At 29.6% G+C, this 21,081-nt stretch overlaps 1 protein-coding gene across 3 annotated transcripts in view; it reads right to left on the reverse strand.

Moving 5' to 3' along the window:
• sr (zinc finger domain-containing protein striped) overlaps window positions 1-21,081 on the reverse strand; it is an 86,395-nt gene that overhangs the window by 9,537 nt on the left and 55,777 nt on the right. The window contains exons 1-2 of one of the 3 annotated variants that reach the window (XM_088200306.1): window positions 9,617-10,026; window positions 1,913-1,960 (exon numbers count right to left, since the gene is read on the reverse strand). The exons of 1 other annotated variant lie outside the window; for it this stretch is intronic. In XM_088200306.1, the coding sequence (XP_088056432.1) occupies window positions 1,913-1,960; window positions 9,617-9,854 (286 nt within the window). In that variant the 5' untranslated portion in view covers window positions 9,855-10,026. Of the gene's footprint in view, window positions 1-1,912; window positions 1,961-9,616; window positions 10,027-21,081 lie in introns of those variants that run through there. One more of the 3 variants, XM_088200307.1, reaches the window with a different exon arrangement.

Here is a 21,081-nt window from a genome sequence, read left to right on the forward strand (position 1 = left end):
CATATAGTCAACTGTAGAGTTCATTCATTATTAAAATTATTCTTCATCTAAATTTTTATAAAAAAAGATCGTTAGAAACAGTAACTGAATAAAACTAATAATACACGACACGAAGCTAGCTCATAAAGATGCTGATTTAGTGCGAAGCGAGTGACACAAATTAAGCTCGTTGCTTATTTAAAATATTATCTAAAATAAATATGTACTCCTTTGCGTGTTCTAGATAAATATTCATCTTGTAAAACGTGTGTTTCCGTAGCTGATTGGCACCGTGATTGATCGGAGCTTTAAAGCGTCCGCAGAGCTTTCGAACGGCAGCCAACTAACAACTTCTAGGCGCAAAATTAACAAGCGAGAACCGGAAAAGCAGCAAAATAGAAGACTACTGCCACAAGAAGAGCATGAAAGATGACGCAGCACTAAAGGCCGTGGACCACTGAGGAGATTTACAATAAACGTTAAGATGACACTCGATACGGCGCGTTGGGATTTTTTTACTCTTGCGAAGCCTTCCACTACTTGAAAGATTATTTTTTTTCCACTAGAAAATTTAATATCTCACACACACAAAACGCAAGCCATAAATTAACTTTATACTTGTTATTTATAATATTTATGTACGCCTGTGTAGATAGATGCGGAACTAGTTCCTACGATTTTATCTCTCAGGTAATTCATTAGAAGATACGAACGATTTTATTTAATTTATATGAACGAATCCACTTATAAAATCAAACAATGGAAACATATGGAGTTACTATTGATATGTTAATGTGTGATTACTTCATAAGAATTTGATTTTTGTTATTCATTGATGTGATTAAAAAATACATTGAAACATTCATTATTGTACAGAGTTGAATTCGTTGAGATAACAGATTGAATTGATTATTATTTTATGTGTATGGATATCGATCATTTTGATTGGTAACTACATGTAATAATATACATTAAAAATTCTTAAATTAAAATAACTAAAGCGATATTTAAGATATATTTGTTGCTAATAGAAGAGATTTTTGCTAGTATTTTTACAAAAATACATCAGTGGAATTTGAAATGAGCTTTTATTTAATCTTATTATCTGTTCGACATTTTCAAACTATCCTGCATATGCAAATTTAATAAGATCGATAAATAATGGTACATATATTTATGAGTCGTTTTAAAATGCAACATGGTACATTTTTATTATTAATTATTTTATTTTTTGTACTGAGATATAATTAAAAAGCTCAATAGTGAGCCAATCGTATCAAGTCTTTTCGGCATACCCTGTACACCTTTATGTGACACGTATCGCGTACGAAAATGAAATCTCCGGTAGACGTTTCGCTGTCGAAACTCGTCGCCGAGAGATCACATTAGACAGATAGTGGCCGTCGAGGTTCGAGCGTCGGAGAGAGAGAGGGACGGATTTCGTACAATAAAAACGTCTTCGGGTAACGCATCTGTTTCTTAGATTATCATCAAGAGCGAGCTTAACGAGCGGGCCATTGTGGAAAATAATAAGTGTACATATGTATGTATGTGTGTATATGTGGACCAGTTCCACCGCCCGCTGTTTACTTTATATTTCCTTATATTATCGATACACATTATCGTGTTCAACATTAATTTAATGCAATCAATTGAGCCGCGGCGTGTGCCCCTTAATCAATTGCCTATACACACATTCACCGATGCTACGAATGATCGTGTGTATGTTGGTAGAGATAAATTATTCAATGGATATGTGTATATGTACCTACTACATGAGAGAGACAAGATCGATCCTGTTTCTTCAGACCTTTATGATTGAGGATCGCGATTAGGCGAACAGGTATGCTGAAGACGGATCGATTTTGTGTTACTGTTATGTGTATGTGAGTGTGAGTTTCATATTCTAATTAAATAAGGATGTTCTACTTACTCTCATAGACCTCTTGGATGAGTCTCAAAAGTCTTTTGGACGAAGTTTCTGAATATCAAAAAATATAAAACATTTTATTCAACCGTCGATTTAGTGCTCCTTCCATTTTTAGACAGTTGTGTTTTTGCGATCCTCTTTTTAGAATTAATCTAAAAAGGCAATAGTTTCACTTTTTATACGTCACGATAATAAAAATAATGCTGTAATAATGTAATAATGCTTTTAGTCATAAAATTACCGGTCTATAAATATTTATTAATATTTGTTTACTTGCATGTTTTTTGCATGTAAGATTAAACAATGGTATTCAAAATCATGTGTACCGAATTGGTAAATAATTATTATTTATGTAAAGCCTAGTGCATATATTGTGGACGACTTCTGTCAATATCTCACAAAAGCAATAGTTTTTAAAGTATGCATCTTTAAATAAATATATAGATGAAGAGAGCATATGTGCTTCTATTATATTTATAAAGGTTCTAAGACACTAACCCACTGGACAAAATTTTTCGGGAATTCTTAAAAAAAAGAAAAATTAAAACAATAATTTTTATTTCTCGATAAATAAAAAACGCCGAAAAATCAGAATGCCTACTTACTATGTTATAGTAAGGTTAACATATACAAGTAATCAGTTTCTCAATGTTATTTTAAATAAAAAAAACAGGTTTTTAAATACAAAGGTAAAAGCAGTCGCTTATATCAAATCTTATCATATCTGAGATATTAATATTTTCTTGGATTTTCCTAATCTTTAGGATGAATATCTAAGTGATCTGATTTGATAAATTATATCAGTGTCATATTTTAATGAGCCACAAATCCTATAGATAAAACTATGTAAGAGTACAATCGCCATTTTCAAGTAGTAGGTGACTTACTATAAAACAAAAACATTTTTCTTAAATTTTTGAGATTTTTATGATAGTTTTTAATAATAATATAAAATTAGGAGGCAATAAATTATAATTTTAAAACTTTTTTTGTAAAGGGCAATTAGTAAACTACTAGGTTGTAATCGATTTTGCTATTATATAGGGAGCAATCTACTATCTGAGGATAGATGAAAATTATTATATTTTAATCAAATCTGTAACATATAATAGCGCAAAGTTCTGTTTAATCAATTAACATCAAGTTGTTGCATATAAAAAATTGTTTTTCTTTAGATCTTTCTGATTTATTCAGTATTAAATATTTTAGGTTTACTGTTAATAAAACATGTATGTTATATCCTAGGCTATTAAAACTGTTATCGACTTCGACAGATTTGGCAATTCTCGCGAAAATATCAAAATTCGATATATTTCATTTCGGCAACGAAAGGGTTAATATATTATTAGGATTGCGAAAATCCGACGTTTCATGCGCAACATTTAGCATTGTATTTAATTACCCACAAAACATCACAACGGTCGCATTGCGTTGCATACGCTTTCGTCTGTTTGCGGTCCATTGAAATTATTCAAGTTTATTTTCGTCTGATTTATGGACGCCGCGAGCGAATTCTATATTTGAGAACGCTTGCGAATTGTTATTCAGAAAGATGCTCTTTGAGAACAAACACACACTCATGCACGACACAACATTGTGCAACATTCCTCTGCCAAAAAATTTCGCTCAACGCTGTGATAAAAAAAATAAATAAATATGAAACAATAATAATCATAGACGTTGACGATTGGGAAAACGACAAAAGCGCCGATAAATTACATATCATTAAAGAGCGATACGTCACCATAGACGTTTCAAGGTCAACTTTTAAAAGGAACGTTGCATTAGAACGATTCAAGGTCATTCGAGATTGTTTGACGTAAAGGTCCTATATGTTAATCGAAGTAAGCAAATGTATATTTTTATAATATTCAATTATTATTAAAAAAATATTATTTAATCGATTAGAAAGATTAACTTTAAAAGAAATTGTGTGCGAAATCTTTACATGGGAAATACCCGAGGTATATTTATTATACAATGACACACCTTAATATCGATGTTGAACAACAGAAAAAAAACGTTATTTAGTATCGACCGTTAAGCATCATTGTGCCACACAACGACACAGCGCACAATATACGTTTATTAATTTCACCATAAGTCACGTGTGTGAAGTGGCCATAGCCATAATAACCACACGTGTAATCCACGGCTCGAATTGATGATGGCCGCTCAACGTATCGCGGTGTGATGTTGTGTAAACGGGTCGTGAAATTTCCTCCTCTGGCGCACAATACCCACTAAATTTTGTCGAGCCGAAGAAAAGGAGGCTTTTATTATTGTGCCTGGTGAAAAATGTGCTTTCGGTACAGTCGAACGCGGTTAAACATACGACAGCCGGCGACAATGTTGATGCTGAGATCGTGACCCGAATTCCAATATATTTATTGTATTTGAGTTGTGCATTGATAGCGATCTTAATGGTATTAAATGCAAAATTGTTGTTATTGAGCTAATAATCGATTTTACAATATATTGAATAAAGTGGATTTTGCTGTTATTTAGATTTTCCGTTCGATCGCGCGCATAATTGAATCGATTATTTAGACATGTATAGTGAGAATTATATTTTAATTAATAACTATACTATATAATACACCTAGCTATTATACAATTGTAGTTAATGAACTATAACTTGAATAAATTAATAAATAAAAAGCATAAAGTACTTTCTGCATTATATATCCAAGTCCTTTCTAAGAATAATAAATTTTAGGTCATAAACCGCAGTAATGGGTAAGACAGGATTTTAAAAAAAGCAATGATTTTAATGTAACTGGTTTAATATTGGTTCAACATTTTAGTATTTATGTTTTTAAATTATTGCAATTCTTGAAGCTTACACTGTTATAAATAGCGTATAAATGTTTTCTTGCATATATCAATAAATATTTATTATAAATTTGAAAATGCAAAATTTTAGCAATATTTTTAACGGTCATGCTAATTGCAATAGTGCTGCTAAATGACCTTAAACTGTGCTATTAATTATTTTTTTATTAGTATTTTTCAGAAATGCTTGCATAATTATTATAACGGTGCTATGACTTTGCATCATATATAAATAGAAGATTAGAAAAAAATATTTAATAGTTTGTTTTTGAGAAAAAGCCCTAGATCAGTTTCGATTCGTCTTCAGTCGTGTAACAACCCCAAATTTATAATTATCAATGATTAAAAAAAAATAAAAGTAGTGCAATTTAAGTGATTTAAAACACACGTTTAATTCAATAATTGAGAGTATTTTCTTAGCAGGCGTTAACCAGATGTGTTACAACAGCGTAAACACAATCAACACCCACAAATTAGTGTTGAGACATTAGACTGAAATCAATCTGTAAATTCGCATAAAGCGCAACTGGTCGTATTTTGTTTCGATTCGTCTTCGGTCGTGTAACAACCCCAAATTAAAAATCTAATCTGTAAGAAACGATCGAAATTAAAAAAAATAGGTTTTAATCAGCAATTATGCTAATCGTATATTATGTAATGGACAACTCAAAGGCAGATTTTTGTATGCTCATTATAATGGTGCTAAAACTTTTATCGATACAATATTTATACTTAATACTTGATTATTTGTATTTTTATAAATATACAGCATTTCATATATTTGCTATAGATTTAAAAAAAAATGTTGTTTACAGTAAAATAAAGTAATTACTAGCGATTTTAATTTATTTTTTGTAATAAAATAATATTAGTTTATAATGCATATAAAGAAATAATATGAACTGACGATTTCAAAGCTGCATAAATCCTATGGTTATCTAAGATATACTATTTTAGAGAACTAAAAATATTTTGCTACACATTTTAAAGAACTCAATATTGTTCCAATACTTAATGTTTTAATACATTTGTATAGGATGAATCATGAGGAATGAGATGCATTAAAAAATCTAGTTAATATATGTGAAAAATTAAATATATTGCGCAAAACTTGTTTCTTTATTATGCGAGACGAAAGAAAATATCACCTCACTCACCCGACACTTTCTCGAATCGTCGTATCGACGCGAAACGCGTAAAATGTACGTCGCCATGCTCGATTATGGCATGAAATCGCACATGCGCATTATCCACCTCGACTACATGAGACCCAGTTCCTCGCTTTCATAGCATCTTAGCCGAATTGAATCACTCGAGTAACATTTCATATGAAAATAAGCATACTAAGGAATCTTAAATTATTCAACGTGACGTTATCAAAAGTTCAATTGCTTGTACGAATTTATTTCGGAAGCTTGCAACTTTGTAAACGTGTGCATGGAGAAAAAAGTTTTTTGTCGGTCGTTGTTTGTAAATAGTGTTGAAGTTAATTCGTGACTGGCTGCTAATTGCGTTTGCGTTATTAACGGCCGTCTAACGCGTTAATTTACGGTCCGGGCGCAGGACGGGGTCAAGACGACGGTCAATTTAACGCAATTACCCTTTGGGTCAACTCGACGGGGATTGTGTGTGAGCGACAGGGGCGTAGCTGGAGTATTTGGGGTCCGGAAGCCAAATGTATAATTCTCATATTCATATATTAATCAGAGATAAGAAAATTTAATAACAATTAATAATATACTATAAGAGTGGCATTTCAAAGTAGACAATAATATATTTCGTACGTCAAAACATTTGTTCTGGAAATAATAAAAATATCAATATTACGTGATAAATGTAATATATTTTAAGCTAACCGTATAATCAGTGATTAACGTTAAGACTACACGATTTTAATTTGAATGTTTGAAATTAAAATATATTTTTTTATTTGAATGTTTGAGAACACAGGTAGATATTTAGTAAATTTTAAATTTGCAAAACACTGACATAGATAATACTAATTGATTTTTTTTCAAGAATGGTAGTTGACATATTGAGAAAAAATAATTTTATGTCACTAATGATATGCGTATTTTTTAATAGTAGATATTGCGAAAGAGATTATAGCTAATGAAAAAAATCACTTATAATGATTATTAGTAACATATAAAATTGAATAAAGAAAAATTGTTTCTAAGATATGGATATTTATGAATGAAGCGTCACAACGTGCTACGCCGAATATTCACAATTTCCACCATTCATCAAATGTTTACGTGGCATTATGTATGAAATTTGTGTTTTATGAACGAAACACTATCACAACAAACGTAAAAATTTTGATATGAATATTTTTATAATTTACTTTTATTTTACGTTAAAAATATATATAAGAATGAACATAAAGTCCATTTTAAATCTGTAATTTACATATGAAAATATGAAATCACATAAATCTTGACATTTATCTGTATTTTGATTAAGTCTCATTATGAGAAGGCAGCAAAAAGTTATGAGTTTCGGTTGAATTTAGTTGATAGTTTTATTCGAACCTATCCAATTTTTCGTTTAATTGTCTGATTTCATCATTTATTTATTTATATTATATATATAAATATATTTGTATTTTTTTGATAACAACTAAAAAAACCACAAGTTTAAAATATCGTTATCGTTAAAAACATATAGAGAAAACTATTAATGAAACAAATGGAAAAATTTCAGGAAATACATTTTATATGTAAATGAATTAAATTTTGATCAGAAAACATGAGGCAAACTGTAATATTGCAGAAAAACTAATTTGTTTAATCTTTTAATATACACAATTCGACAGTTAAATAGAAAAAAAAACTAAGAAGCAATATTTAAATATTGGGAGAAAATTATAATGAAAGATTTAATGAATTGTTCAATCATATAGACAAACTTTAAAGTAATATTAAATAATTCAGATGTCATATAGTGATTTTATAAAAACAACAAAAAATATTTAAAATTCAATTTTTATGAGTTATATGATTTAAATATGATTCTGAAAATTACGGGGCAATATTGTAATTAAATCATAAATGAAAAAAACTTATTTAATAATTAGTTCGTACATTAAAAACAATTATGAACGAAACAAAGAACAACTCAGAAGCAAGAGAAATTTAATTGAAAAATCTGATATTTTTTATGAGAAATTTCAATCTGATAAATTTATGGCACTATTGAAATATTGTAAGAAAATCACAATAAAAGAAAAAAATATATAAACTGATATAATGAATCGTTTGAACATTTAGATCTATAAAATACAAATGGAGAATTTTTACAAAAATGATTCAAAAATAAATCAAACCTTAATTGAAAAAACACTACGCAGTATTAACATATCAATAACAAATTATTGTATGAAAATGCACTGATTTATTGAATTATCTAAACATTATAAAATAAATTTTATTGAAAAATTGATGTTTTTGTTAGTAATAACAATCAAATTTGAATCGGAAAAACACGAGACAATAATAAAATATTGAAAGGAAAATTATTATGAAAGAAAATACACTGATTTAACAAATCGTGGACCCTATAGAAAAAACTGAAATAACATTGCACAATTCAGAAATCAAATAAAGAAGTTTTACAAACTAAATTTGTCTAAAAAATAAAGCTTTTTATGAGTATACACGATTTAATTTGAATTTCGAAAATATAGCATTCGATCTTCTAGAAAAACTAGGTATAAATGAAATATTGCACAATTAAGAAGCTAAATTTTACGAGTAATATGAATCAAATTTGAAGCTAAAAATTATGAAATAATATTGAGATAAACCCAATTTGAAAGAAAATATGAACACAAAATTGCACAATTCAGGAGACAAATAGATATTTATTAAAATAAATATCAATGAAAAATTATTTTATAAGTGATAATCTGCATCTTAAAACGTATATACACAAACACAAGTGTAGAGTTGCTAATTTTACAGGAAGGACAAATATCTATTTTTCATTATTTTTTTAATAGTTCCGAAAACAAAAAGGAGTAATTACATATTTTTTAGTGTTGATTTTTGATATGTGAGCAAAGTTGTAGTTTTCAAGAATTTTCGCCTAATTTAGAAACAAGGCTATCGATTTTCTCAAAAAAAAATCGATTCGAATAGTTTGTCTTATAAAAGATCTTTAAAAATAATATACTATTTATTGATCAATCTTGCATTATAAATCGTATACGAATCGGAAAATAACACCGTGAAAGGAAATGTCCTTGAGAATTCTGAAGGTGGACTGATTTAATGTATCGTTTGAACATATAGGAAAACTATGAATGAAACACTAACGCAATTCAGAAACCTTGAATGAAAATTAAAAATTGTGTATTTGGTCTTAAAATAAGTAATATATATATATATAAAAATAATGATTTTAATCACATACCCAAGCATTCAAATCCAATTCGATAACCGTAAGAGTATGTCAATTTGATAGGACAAACAAAAAAGTTTTCATCAGTCCATCGACGTACACTTTTCTGTTTTTTTTTTAAGGATTGCTTGAAAGCAAAATGGCATTATTAAGTATGTTTTACCCAGAAGTGGAGTAAGCTTATAAACATGTTTTCACAAAGAATCAGTTTGGCTTTTGAGAAGCCTTAAGTAATAGTAAAAATACACCATTCATTAAACGATCTAGCATTATGAATCGGAAAAACAGCGTACAACAGAAGAGCGCGTGCGTTTTCCGCCCTCGGCCTCGAGGGCGGGGGCGGTCACGTAGTGACGTATACGTCTACGTTTACGTCGTGACGTCACGATCGGCGCGCGAAAAGCGCGCGGAAAGCACAAAAACACAAACTGTCACTGCGTGGAATTTGATGGTTTTCATGGTTTTCACCTGTGATCGGCGGAGGTTCGACGGAGAGTTGGCCTAGTTGGTCCAGTGAGCCGGGGCCGAAGAAGCTGGGGGCATCTTGGGCGGTGGTGACCGGGGTGTGCAGGTCCGGGGGCTCGGCCGGGGGCGAAGCGATCGAGCCGGCGGCCTTGTAAAGGCAGTCGAAGCCGAGCACGTGCGGCGGCGGCTCGGCGAGAAGCAGGTGGGCTGGCAGGGGCAACTCGAGCCCATCCATCACCATGGCACCGTGCGGCACCACCTGCTCCTCGGGCCTGGCGCCCAGCGGGATCAGGTACAGCGCCGTGGTAGCGAAATTGCCCGGGGACGTTACGCGTGAACCGTTCGCCGCAGCGGCCCGTGCGGCACTGGCCAGCGCCCGCCCGCGCTCCTCAATATCAATGGACCGCCGCTCGGCTGTCCCATATTTGGTAGCGAGTCAATCGGCCAATGCGCGTCGCCGTACGCACCCCCACCGCCGAGGGGAGACGCCTCCATCGACCTCCTCCTCCTGCGGAGGGAGACGCTCCCGCCACTCGGGTAGCGCAAGACGCAAGGAGCGGACGCTTCCGCGCGGAGCTTTTCCGGGTGCTTTTCACAGGTGGTTGCCAACTCACTAGAGCGGGGATAAATTACCCCATGGGGTGGGAAACATCAAAATATCACTGTTAATGAAGGCTCAATAAACATAATAATAAAATAAGCAAAGTCATTTTTGCCATAAAGATAAGATTTATTTATTAAATTACAACCTCAATTTCAGGTATAACGTTTTTTAGGTATTGGCAATTTTTAAAGATTTGCTGTTAAGCATTGCATGTTTTTTGAATTTAATTTTTCAATGAAAATATCATTATATTGTGCTTATAAAATTCAGTTAATTTGACTTCAAATTGCGCTATTAAATACAATACTATTTTGTATTACTGCTCGAAAGTGTGAGGGGCATTTTTTGTCTACTGAATTAGTCGGGAAATCTAATAACATTTACACGTTGTTTTAACTTTATTCCCAAGTATGCGTGATGTGTTTTAAATTTAATTTTCTTTTTCTTTAGAATGTTTATTGATGTCTTTGAAGGTCGAAAAATTCAGGGATCACCACAGGCAACATAAACATTAGCTACGTCACTGAATTACTATTAAATTTTGTATAAAAAAAAATTTAGTAACGAAAGCCTTAAAAGGCGTCCTTCTAGTTAGTTTAGTACAACCAATTTAAGGACTAAGCTGAAGTCCCGCAGTTTTTTTTCATTATAAATATATACATATTAGTGGCAAAAGCGTATTTTGAACATTTTTTTAATTTCGCATTTTTCGCAAATTATTGCATCTATCCTGGATTCTCGATGTTTTATATTTCTTGAGAAATTTTGATAAATAAAAATAATTATGTTATATATGACATATTATTATAATAATACAGTATATTCAGGCCTGCCGAGAGAGGCGGATGAAAGGGGACAAATTCATAGCAAAAATATATATATAAAAAAGTAAAAACCGACATCAAATAATGAATCTGAACAGTTGTTTGAGATATATGTTTTGATGTATTTCAGGTATAAGTTCTTTCAGCACTTTTTATACATACAAGAAATAAGAGGAGCAGAACATTGCCTTCAAAAGCACCCGTTTTCTAGGTAGTACTCCCACAATAAATGTTATTATTCAAAGGGACTATTATATTATTAACAATAATTAAAATAATAAAGAACTTAGATGATGAAATATTTATCATTTATCATCACACCTTATTTTTAAAATACCTTTTTGCTAATTTGGTAAATTGTAATTTTATTAAAATAAAAATGTACATAAGAAATAAATATAAATTATCTCTAGATTTTTCACCTTTATTTTGTTGTAGCACATTGATCAATTATGTCAAATTTAAATGTGAAAAACAAAAATATGTTTTTATATCTGAATTAAATTTAAATTATACCTCAAAAATTTCACATCCCGTTTTGTACCGTTCCCACTAACCCCCCTCCTCATTAGCAGGCATTTGGTTACAAGAAAAGTGTTTATTTCGAAAATGCACACATTATATAGTGAATGTATGCACTCTCAAATCACTTCAGTTACAGTACACACAAAATAATTATTGAAAAATGTAACTAGTTATTATATGCTATCACTGTTCTGTGCTTTTTAAAGTATTCCATATTAGGTATATTAAACCACATATGTAAAGTAAATCTTATTGCCAATTTGTATAGCCTTACTTTATCAAAATTTAACACTGGTGACATGTTTTTTAAGCATATATATTTTCATTTTTCTGAAAATTATCGCGTCTATCCTACATTTTGTTATTAGTTTTAAAAAGACAAATATTTTTGAGACAAAATCTCTAAATGAACTTGAAAATTTTTTAACAATTTTAGTATTTATTTGTATATCCCACGATTTTAACTTCTATTTGAACCTATTATGAATTTTAGCATTTATCGCAAAATAACAAACACAGTGTCTCTACTAGTAAAATTCATAATTAAAAAAATAATAACACAGACTAGTTCTTACTGTATTGAACCAATTAAGTGACTAAAATCTTCACAAAAATTGAATAATTATTTTATTAAATGGGAAATAAGAATACAGCAATTTGTTTTACAACACAAAGACAATCTTTGATGCCATCTCATAAAAATAAACAAGGAAATGGGTTAAATAGAGGGCGAGGGTCAAATGTATGGTTGTATATCTAGACTGCAAGGTAAAATTCACTAAACATATGGATGAAATCAAGCCCAAAAAGCTTGATGGCATTGCGGCCTTAAAACCAATATTTAAAACTTTTTACTATAAAAACACCCAATTTGACAATTAAACGGATATTCTTGTATGGAGTCACACTATTGAATGTTATTCATATTTTAAAGTCTTTTAGTACAGCTGGACTCTGTTAAGCAAAGTTGCATTAAAATTAAATGCGTTTACTTTAGCTACATTTAATGAAAATATATATAAAATATTCTTTATATTTTATATAAAACAGTACATATTTAATAATATCACGTAAACATTTTTTTGTGATTATTAAAAATATTTTTATTTATTTATTTTCTAAAAGTATTAATCAATAATACCATATGTTTTGCGCAACGAAACTTGGTGATTCAAAAGAATACTTTAGAGAAATTATGTAATAATTTGAGGAAAGCAAAAGGGTTTATTGATCGCTATTCAGACGTGACTACTAGCTCGTATTCATCGGTTGTTGGCTAAGCAAGTGTTTATCTTAAATTTCTCTTAAAAATATACACGAAATCTATAAGAGAATATACAACAAACATCGCAAATACAGTTAATTACGTTTTAAACGATCATTGAAAAATGTGAGACAACGATTTATATATTTATAAGAAATATTTCAATAAATGAAAAAAAATATGCTTTTACCAATCATGCAATTCAGTATTAAATTATTATATTAATAATAAATACCTAAAATTACATTCTTAAATAATTTTCTATTTAAAGTTAAAAAGATCTAGTACAAAAGTACTAGTGATATTCTAAAAGTATTTTTGTAAATTAAATGAACATCAATTGTTATATTTTGCTCCCACAGAAGATCCATGCAATAACAAGTTTTCTGCGAATAAGATATGCGGAAAAGTTACAGTTACTAATATCACATGATTATGGATATTTTAGCACATTGATATAAGCGATGTGTTACAGAATAAGGTTTAAAAATATACATACAGATAAATTAACGTTCAGCATATCTTATTGGTTTCAGATTTTACGAGACGGAACGGCATCCGATGAGCGTCACACGACGAAACGACGTTCCCCGTGTTGTTTCACGATTTGGAATCGACTCGACGAGCCCAGCCGGCGTATATCGATTTACTTAACAATCTCCTCAGGGGAAAAGCTCACAAAAGCTCTCGGACGCGGAAAAGCTGCTCGTTGCGTCGTCATCACCGTTCGTGACGCCCAATGGTGACGCGCAATGACGCCCCCTTCGCCCCCGCTTTCGACTTGACGGAATCAATCAAATCGGTCACGGTCTATATATAAAGCGAGAGCCGAAATAGCAGTAGTTGATGAAGTCGACGTCATCTGCCGAAAATCCTACCACGTGAATCACGGTCCGATTTTGTGTACGGTTACGTGTAAACTATTTCTTAATTGGGGCCAACGCAACTGACTTACTTACGTCACCCGAACCAAAACACGGCTATTTCCGACCAGACGCGCATTCTCCGTTCCAGAACTCTCCCAACACTTGATCCGATTCATAAATACATCAAGCTTTGTGTTGCGACAGTCGAAAGTTGTGTGACGCGAAAATCGGTGGGGGATAGTTTGGCGCGGCCAGAGAAGTGTTAATGGGCGTTAGGATTGAAGAAAGAAAGAATTTTTATGATAAAATCTTAATATTTTTGATTTCTTGTATAGATCATCTAAATATAAATATGTATATACTAGTCATCCTGATTCTCAGCACTCTTTTTGAATCCCGTAAATCAAGATTTTTGTAAATAAGTCTCAGATTTTTTAAAGTTAATAAGTCTCAGATGTATCTATAAATTAATTAAAATAAAATTAAATACTGTAGGAACACCACTAATAATTTATATACAGTAGTCATGCTTAAAAGCAGCAAATTGTATGGCAGAAAAAATATTAAAAATAATTATTTTGCTTTTACGACAGCATTATACGCTTGTAAATAGCTAGAAATAATATGTATGTTTCAATAAATGTGATGGCGTTCAAATATAATATCAAATGAACATTTGAAGTTATTGCAAATGTGAAGACTACCACCGTCAAAATGTCCACAGACAGCTATTCATTTTCTATTAGTCTCATATTTTATTATTTTTCTCATGTTAGTATCACTGTGTGTAATTTGCATCGCAATTATCAATCATATTAAAAGCATAGTGTGTATCTGTCAAGTATTGACGACGCTATTTGTAAGGCTCAGTATTTTATTTAATTTGAAAATAATTTATACAGGTTGGCCCAGAAGTTGCGAATTAGTTTAAACAATTTTTCAATAGTAACTTAAATTCACTTTAATTTGGCGTGAAAAATTGATTTTTCCTATGTATGTTTTGCTTAAAAAAATTATGAACGATACAAACGTTTTGAACAAGCCCGAAAAAACGCACAGGATATCAACTAGCCATTAAAAAAAATATTTTCATATTTTAGACTTTAAAACTAGTCAAATTACTATACTCTATATTTAATTTAATAATTTATTTTATTTTAATATATTCATTGGTGTGCCCAAAAGTTTTTAATGACATTACACAATCACTAACACTAATAAAGTTCGAGTAGTGTTTACAAGACTGTGCTTAATCCTATTTAATTGTCTACATTAGGGAGATTAGCTGCCTTGATGTTAAAGTACTGTACCAGCAAAACGTTTTATAAGGTCGGTGACGTCTTTGACACCTAGTATAACAAACATAAAACGGAACATTAACAATGTTTCGTAGCGCTTTATTTTGGAATCTTTCAATCATTCTAATGTGGCACTGTTTGGCACATCCCCAAAGTTGTATGCCATAGACTCAGGATTTAGTTATACTATATCTTATTTATTGATAGTTTAGGGTTTCTTCTCATGATAATGAAAAAGTGAAAAAAAAATAAGAAAATTATGCTTTTTAATCGACAAATCGCCATTAGGGAGATTGATTAAGAAGTTTCTATTTCGTACAGTTCATGCAAAGTAATGTTAATTTACATTTTTGGCATAAAATGGGTTCCGAAACTGTAGAATTTAGTGACTGACTAGTGAAAAAGTGACATGGTGTATGGTGTATCACATCGAAACAAAGGTCCAATAATCTCAAAAGAGACAAGACCAAAAAAGTACTTTAGGTGTATCGAATGTCAAGGTTCTCATAACTGTTTTTTTTTATTATAATGGTAAATTCCATTACGATTTTACCACCAGGTCCTACCGTCAGTGAAAAGTCGAAATAAGCAGCTTTGAGCCGTTTGTTTCTAATTTATTTTGCACCACGATAACGTTCCGAATTACTTTATTACTTTTTTGTGATTTTTTAGGTAAAAATAACACCGGCGTGATGCTGCAGCTACCTTATTAATAATATATGCCTCCTGTAACTTTTTTGTTCCCGCAGATACAAAGGGCACATTTTTGCAGTGAGAGATGAAACAAAGGCTAAGTCACCGGAGGGAGATAAAGATTATATTAAAAAGTGCATTCTAAAAATGTTTTGCAGATTGAAAGAAACACAGGCATAATTGTCATATAGATAATAGGAATACTTTGAAAATTAAAGTTAGAATGCTGTATTTTGTGGCTAAATTAAGTATTATTATTTTTGAAACAATTCACGTTTGACGACTACTGTATTTTTTATGAATTTACAGAAATATTTATTATTTCACAAAATAGCAATAACAACAAAAATACGAATTAAACAACGTTATTTTTAAAAGAATAATAAGAATTAATTAACAAAACATCATAAATTTTCGTGTGACGCTTTTCATTATTAGAATTCGATATTTATCTGTTCAGTATTAGTCTAGGCGAGATTTTCTTTAAGAAAAATATTTCAAGAAAAAAACATTATAAGACATAATATTAAAGGAAAATAATATATACGTACAAAATATTATAAGAAAATATTGTAAGACTTAGACATTATTAGATTTCGACATTTATCTGCTTAGTATTAGACTTCGACATTTTATTGAAGAAAAATATTTCAAGAAAAATATATTATTAGACAAAATATTATAAGAAAATATACTACAGATTTATTATTACAATTTTATTTTTAAGAAATGGCTATCCATGAGTACTATTAAGTAATTTTTAAAAAATATATTTATAATTGTAATAATTATAGCAAAGAAAAGCAATTAAATATCCTTCTCTTTCTTAAATAAAAAAAAAGTTATTCTATATATAATTAGTAAATACGTTATTATTTTTTAAATTGTCTAGAAAGGTAAAAAATAACCTTTTTCATATGTAATATCTTATAAAGGTTTCACGATAAGTCGGTAACTAATACCTGAAAGACCTTATTTCGAAACCCAAGGAACCATAAGGTTTTTCAATTTGTACCGTATCTGGAAAATCAGAAATTGTTATTATTATCTAAATATATTTTCAATCGATAATTAAAGATTAAATTTTCCTACATTTTTCTAATCTCACAGATGTATGTAAAATTATATTACTAGTAATTCTCATAACGTGTTACTTTTACGTTATTATAAAATAAATATAATAACACTATACAAAAAGTGTTTTTGTCAAAAATGCAAGATATCTCATAGTAAAATATAAAATTAAAAAATAATTTATTTCGAATAATTTTTTTAGCCATAGTTATTAAATTTTATATATAAAAATATAAATAAATAATGTTTCATTAAAAACCTTAATATTTAACATCGATATTCATAAGCGAAAACTACAAATAAAAAATCTACATTGCGATCATTAAATGACATTAGCTCAATTAAAAATTAAATAATTAATAACTTAGTATAATAAAATAAAAGGAAAATATGTAATGAATTTTTTTTTATTACTATACAGTAAAACATTTTGATGTGCACTTTAATACTATTTATTTACAATTTTATTAAATTGCTTTTAAGTACACATAATTTACAATAATATTTACGATGTTTTAAAATATTATTTTTATAAAATATACCTTTAAAACATGATAAGGCTTAAGATACAAAATATTAAATAATTAAAATATGCACTTGTATGTCAAAGTAAATTATAGCTAACGTTAGTTTTACGCGAGATTTGTTTTAGAGGTCAGACAAAAAAAAAAGGACTCTCGCTTCTCGAGAATAATTGAACGACTCGGCGTAAATTGTAATTAACCCACTTTGTAACGAATTAGTCAATTTAAACTGACGTTGTCGTAAATTGTATCAATTTTTAGTCGATCTTTACTTAAAACTGTAACCTCTCTCACGAGCGATCAATTTAAGATGTGACGCAATCAAACTATTGATCTTATATTGAGCGAACAATCACGAAATTTTCTTTGTAAAACGAATTAAAATGATTTTTACAATATGTAATGCAAATACGATTCTTAAAAGTATTAAAATGCCAATTAAACTATGTCACTGATATTAATGAACAAGTGTAACACTGGTGCCTGAATGTCTAGAATATAATGTATTTTTATTCACATTCTGTGGTTACTATTAATTTCATTGTATAGGATACGTCGTATTGTTATTTTATAATCATTAGTTCTACTTAATTTAGCTTATGTTATGTTTTCCAATTCATCACGTATTCTAAATAAAAATATACTATAATATATAAACTCATATCTATATGTATTGTCAACTTTTATATTATATTATGTCATTCAGTGATGTAAAGTTGGACAGGTGTCGTTATGCGAGCTTCTAGTTCTAAACATATTTAGCATCCAGTGAGTAACTCTGTCGCTTTTAGAAGCTCTTACCTTTAGTAGATCATTAATCGCTCAAAAGCATTGTTGACTAAAAGTTTAAGGCGCATACCGTGCAATGATATTTGTGATGTAATATTTTTTAGATGGCAATAAATGGCAATAATTTAATGTTATTTAAATGATGTTTAAAGGCTTTAAAATATTTTTTTCAGATGCTTTTTCTAGACTTTAATTGCACGTTACGATCAATGTTTTTAAAAATACAGTGCTTTTTGAGTTAGCTAGGCAATATAAAAAATTGATGCTAAGAAAGTTTTTAATGTCTTTTTGTCATCATTAAATAACGTTTAATGTTTGTAAGCATAACCATACCTAATATGCTAAATTTATCTAAAAGACTCATCGCGGTGCAATCATCCACAAAACAAAATCACAAGACTAGCTGACATATTATGCAGAAATCTCCTGGCCGACGAACAAACAAACATATTTACTCAAGTGAATCATTGCTTAGATTTATGTTATTTTGCTCGCGCGACTATTATGCGAGAAACTGCTGAGTTTTCAACGATTTTTCCGATGCCAAAAAATAGACTACTGACTAATACTCGAACGTACCGTTTGGCACCAATTATCGCGACCACACTTAACACTAAATGCTCTTGCTTTTATTGGATCGTAAAAGTAATTAAGCTGATTCATGCGTTATTTTAAACGTAAATTATTAACGTACAATTTTCTTTAACATGCGCTTTCAAACGTAGTACAGCTGTCGGTATCGTCACGTCATATAATGACGCTATATCGTTTCGTTTCACAAGGGGATACAGATACGGGAGCAATAGTGACGAATCGTTTCGTCATTTGGCCATATTTTCATACAGTTGTTGATAACAATCTGGTTTGAGATTAGCGCTGATAAAAACAGACAAGGGCTTATGCTATAGCACTGCATATTATAACACAATGACGCATAATTAAGTCATCATTACATGAAAATATTAACGTCATTTGATGTGTGATAACATGCTGGCGTAATATTATTTTTTATTATGTGAAGATTTTAATATAATCTATATAAAGGACCTAAATCCGCATTTGCGTAGTTACTCAAACAAAGAAAATCTTTTATCTCACATTAGCCATCCCAATCATTTCCCTGATATAAATGTGAATTATTTTTATTACCGTTAGTTTCAAATTAGGCTCACTATCAATCTGGGTATCTGAGAAAAATATCATTGTCCAGCATTTCTCTGTACAGTTAATTAAATTTACAAAAAAATCTTAATGCACCATAGAAGTTTCAGTAAATTAACAAGCAATTTATGAATAAATTTTCTAAAAAATTGTGTAGAAAATGGCAAATTTTTAATTATAAATAAAAATAGCAGTTTAAAGTGAAATTTTAATCGTTATAATAATTATAAAGAAGGAGAGAGGAGGTAATAAATTAGAATTTCTATCACTGATAGTCCGCCTTTGCCAATTTTATTTGACTAAAAAAATTTTATGTAAGCCTATAGCCATTGTTAGTCTAAATTATTTTTTTATTGTGGCTTTTAAGAATAATGTCAAAACAAAGGTATATGTATTGAATGCTTAGTTACACTATAAGACCCTGAGTTAATATTAACAATCCATCAAATTTATTATTTCTCTAATTCCTGATATTTAATTTAATTAAGCAATATAGGTAGGTTTTCAATAAAAATACAATATCCATCCAGATACTAGATATATTATTTTACTGTTGCTAACTTGTACTCTAAGACCCTTTAAATAATAAAATTAATCTCCCTGTATTAATTAAAGCACCTATTATCGAAAAGGAAACATAAGTTATAAACAATATTTTTTGTTTTTAAGTGATGTATATATGTGTATTCTTTCAGAAAACTTGTGTACGTGTCTAATTATAAAATTATAAATAGAATGTCATCTATTAACTAAGCACAGCCTAATTTGCATTAAACTCGATAGAAAATGAATTCTCAAATCCCGACTCCAAAGAGTAAAAAAATAAAAGTTTTCCACAAAATTTCCGTCATCCATGCCAACTTTTAAAAATTAAAATAGTTTTCTTTGGGTATATTAGTAATAAATCGTGTTTCCATGAGAAAATAAGATTTTATAAACAAATAAATTAAAGATAATATATTTTTATAAATAAATAAATTAATAATTAGATTGTACTAAACAAATTATGATCTATATATTGATTGTTATAAATTTAATTTAAAACTCAATTTGTGACTATTGAAAAAAAGCATAAATAATATTCGAAGACAATATTTTATTTAAATTGTATTATCTGCTATTCTTTGCACTTACAAATTAACCATTAAATATATTATTGATTTGCAAAAAATAATGAATATGTAAGATATATAATTTTGGATAGTGTGCATGAAAAATACTTGTTTGATTTTTTTTAAATATAGGTAAATTTATATTAAAATTATATATTTACATAATAGTTAATAAAAAGTCGTGAAATATGATATTTTAGTATTAAATAATTTTAAAACTATGACGAAGCATAGAAAGTATAAACATCTTTAAATTAAATTGGATTAATTCAGCATGGACGAAGCGACGGATGTTAGTACCCTAAATTATATGTATTTTTTATTTATTTTTAATTACTAATATTATAAAAATATATTTTATGTAATCATATAATAAAGGTAAAAAATACGTTTTATTGCCAATCCTGAAATATTAGAAAAGAACCGTTCATTTTGGTATTATATTCGTATTTTATATCCAAACAAATATTACGCTGTTACCAGAATTTTACGATTATAATGTAAAAGAAGACGAAAGGACAAATCTAGACGTGGTTAAGAATTATAACCTAGCAAAAGAAATATTTGACACAGGTGATAAAATTATCTATTTAAATTTTTACATGAGGTCAATATGAAGCCATTCATGATGTTATAAGGATAAAAAATATAGCTAATTTAAGAACATAAAAATATTGTAGATGGAGGACCATAACCAATCATAGCTAACCATTTTTTCTATGGTTAAAATAAAT

This window comes from Plectrocnemia conspersa, unplaced genomic scaffold (assembly GCF_051122295.1).
Source record: "Plectrocnemia conspersa isolate PC_06_02 unplaced genomic scaffold, ASM5112229v1 ptg000012l, whole genome shotgun sequence".
Classification (NCBI taxonomy): Eukaryota; Metazoa; Arthropoda; class Insecta; order Trichoptera; family Polycentropodidae; genus Plectrocnemia; species Plectrocnemia conspersa.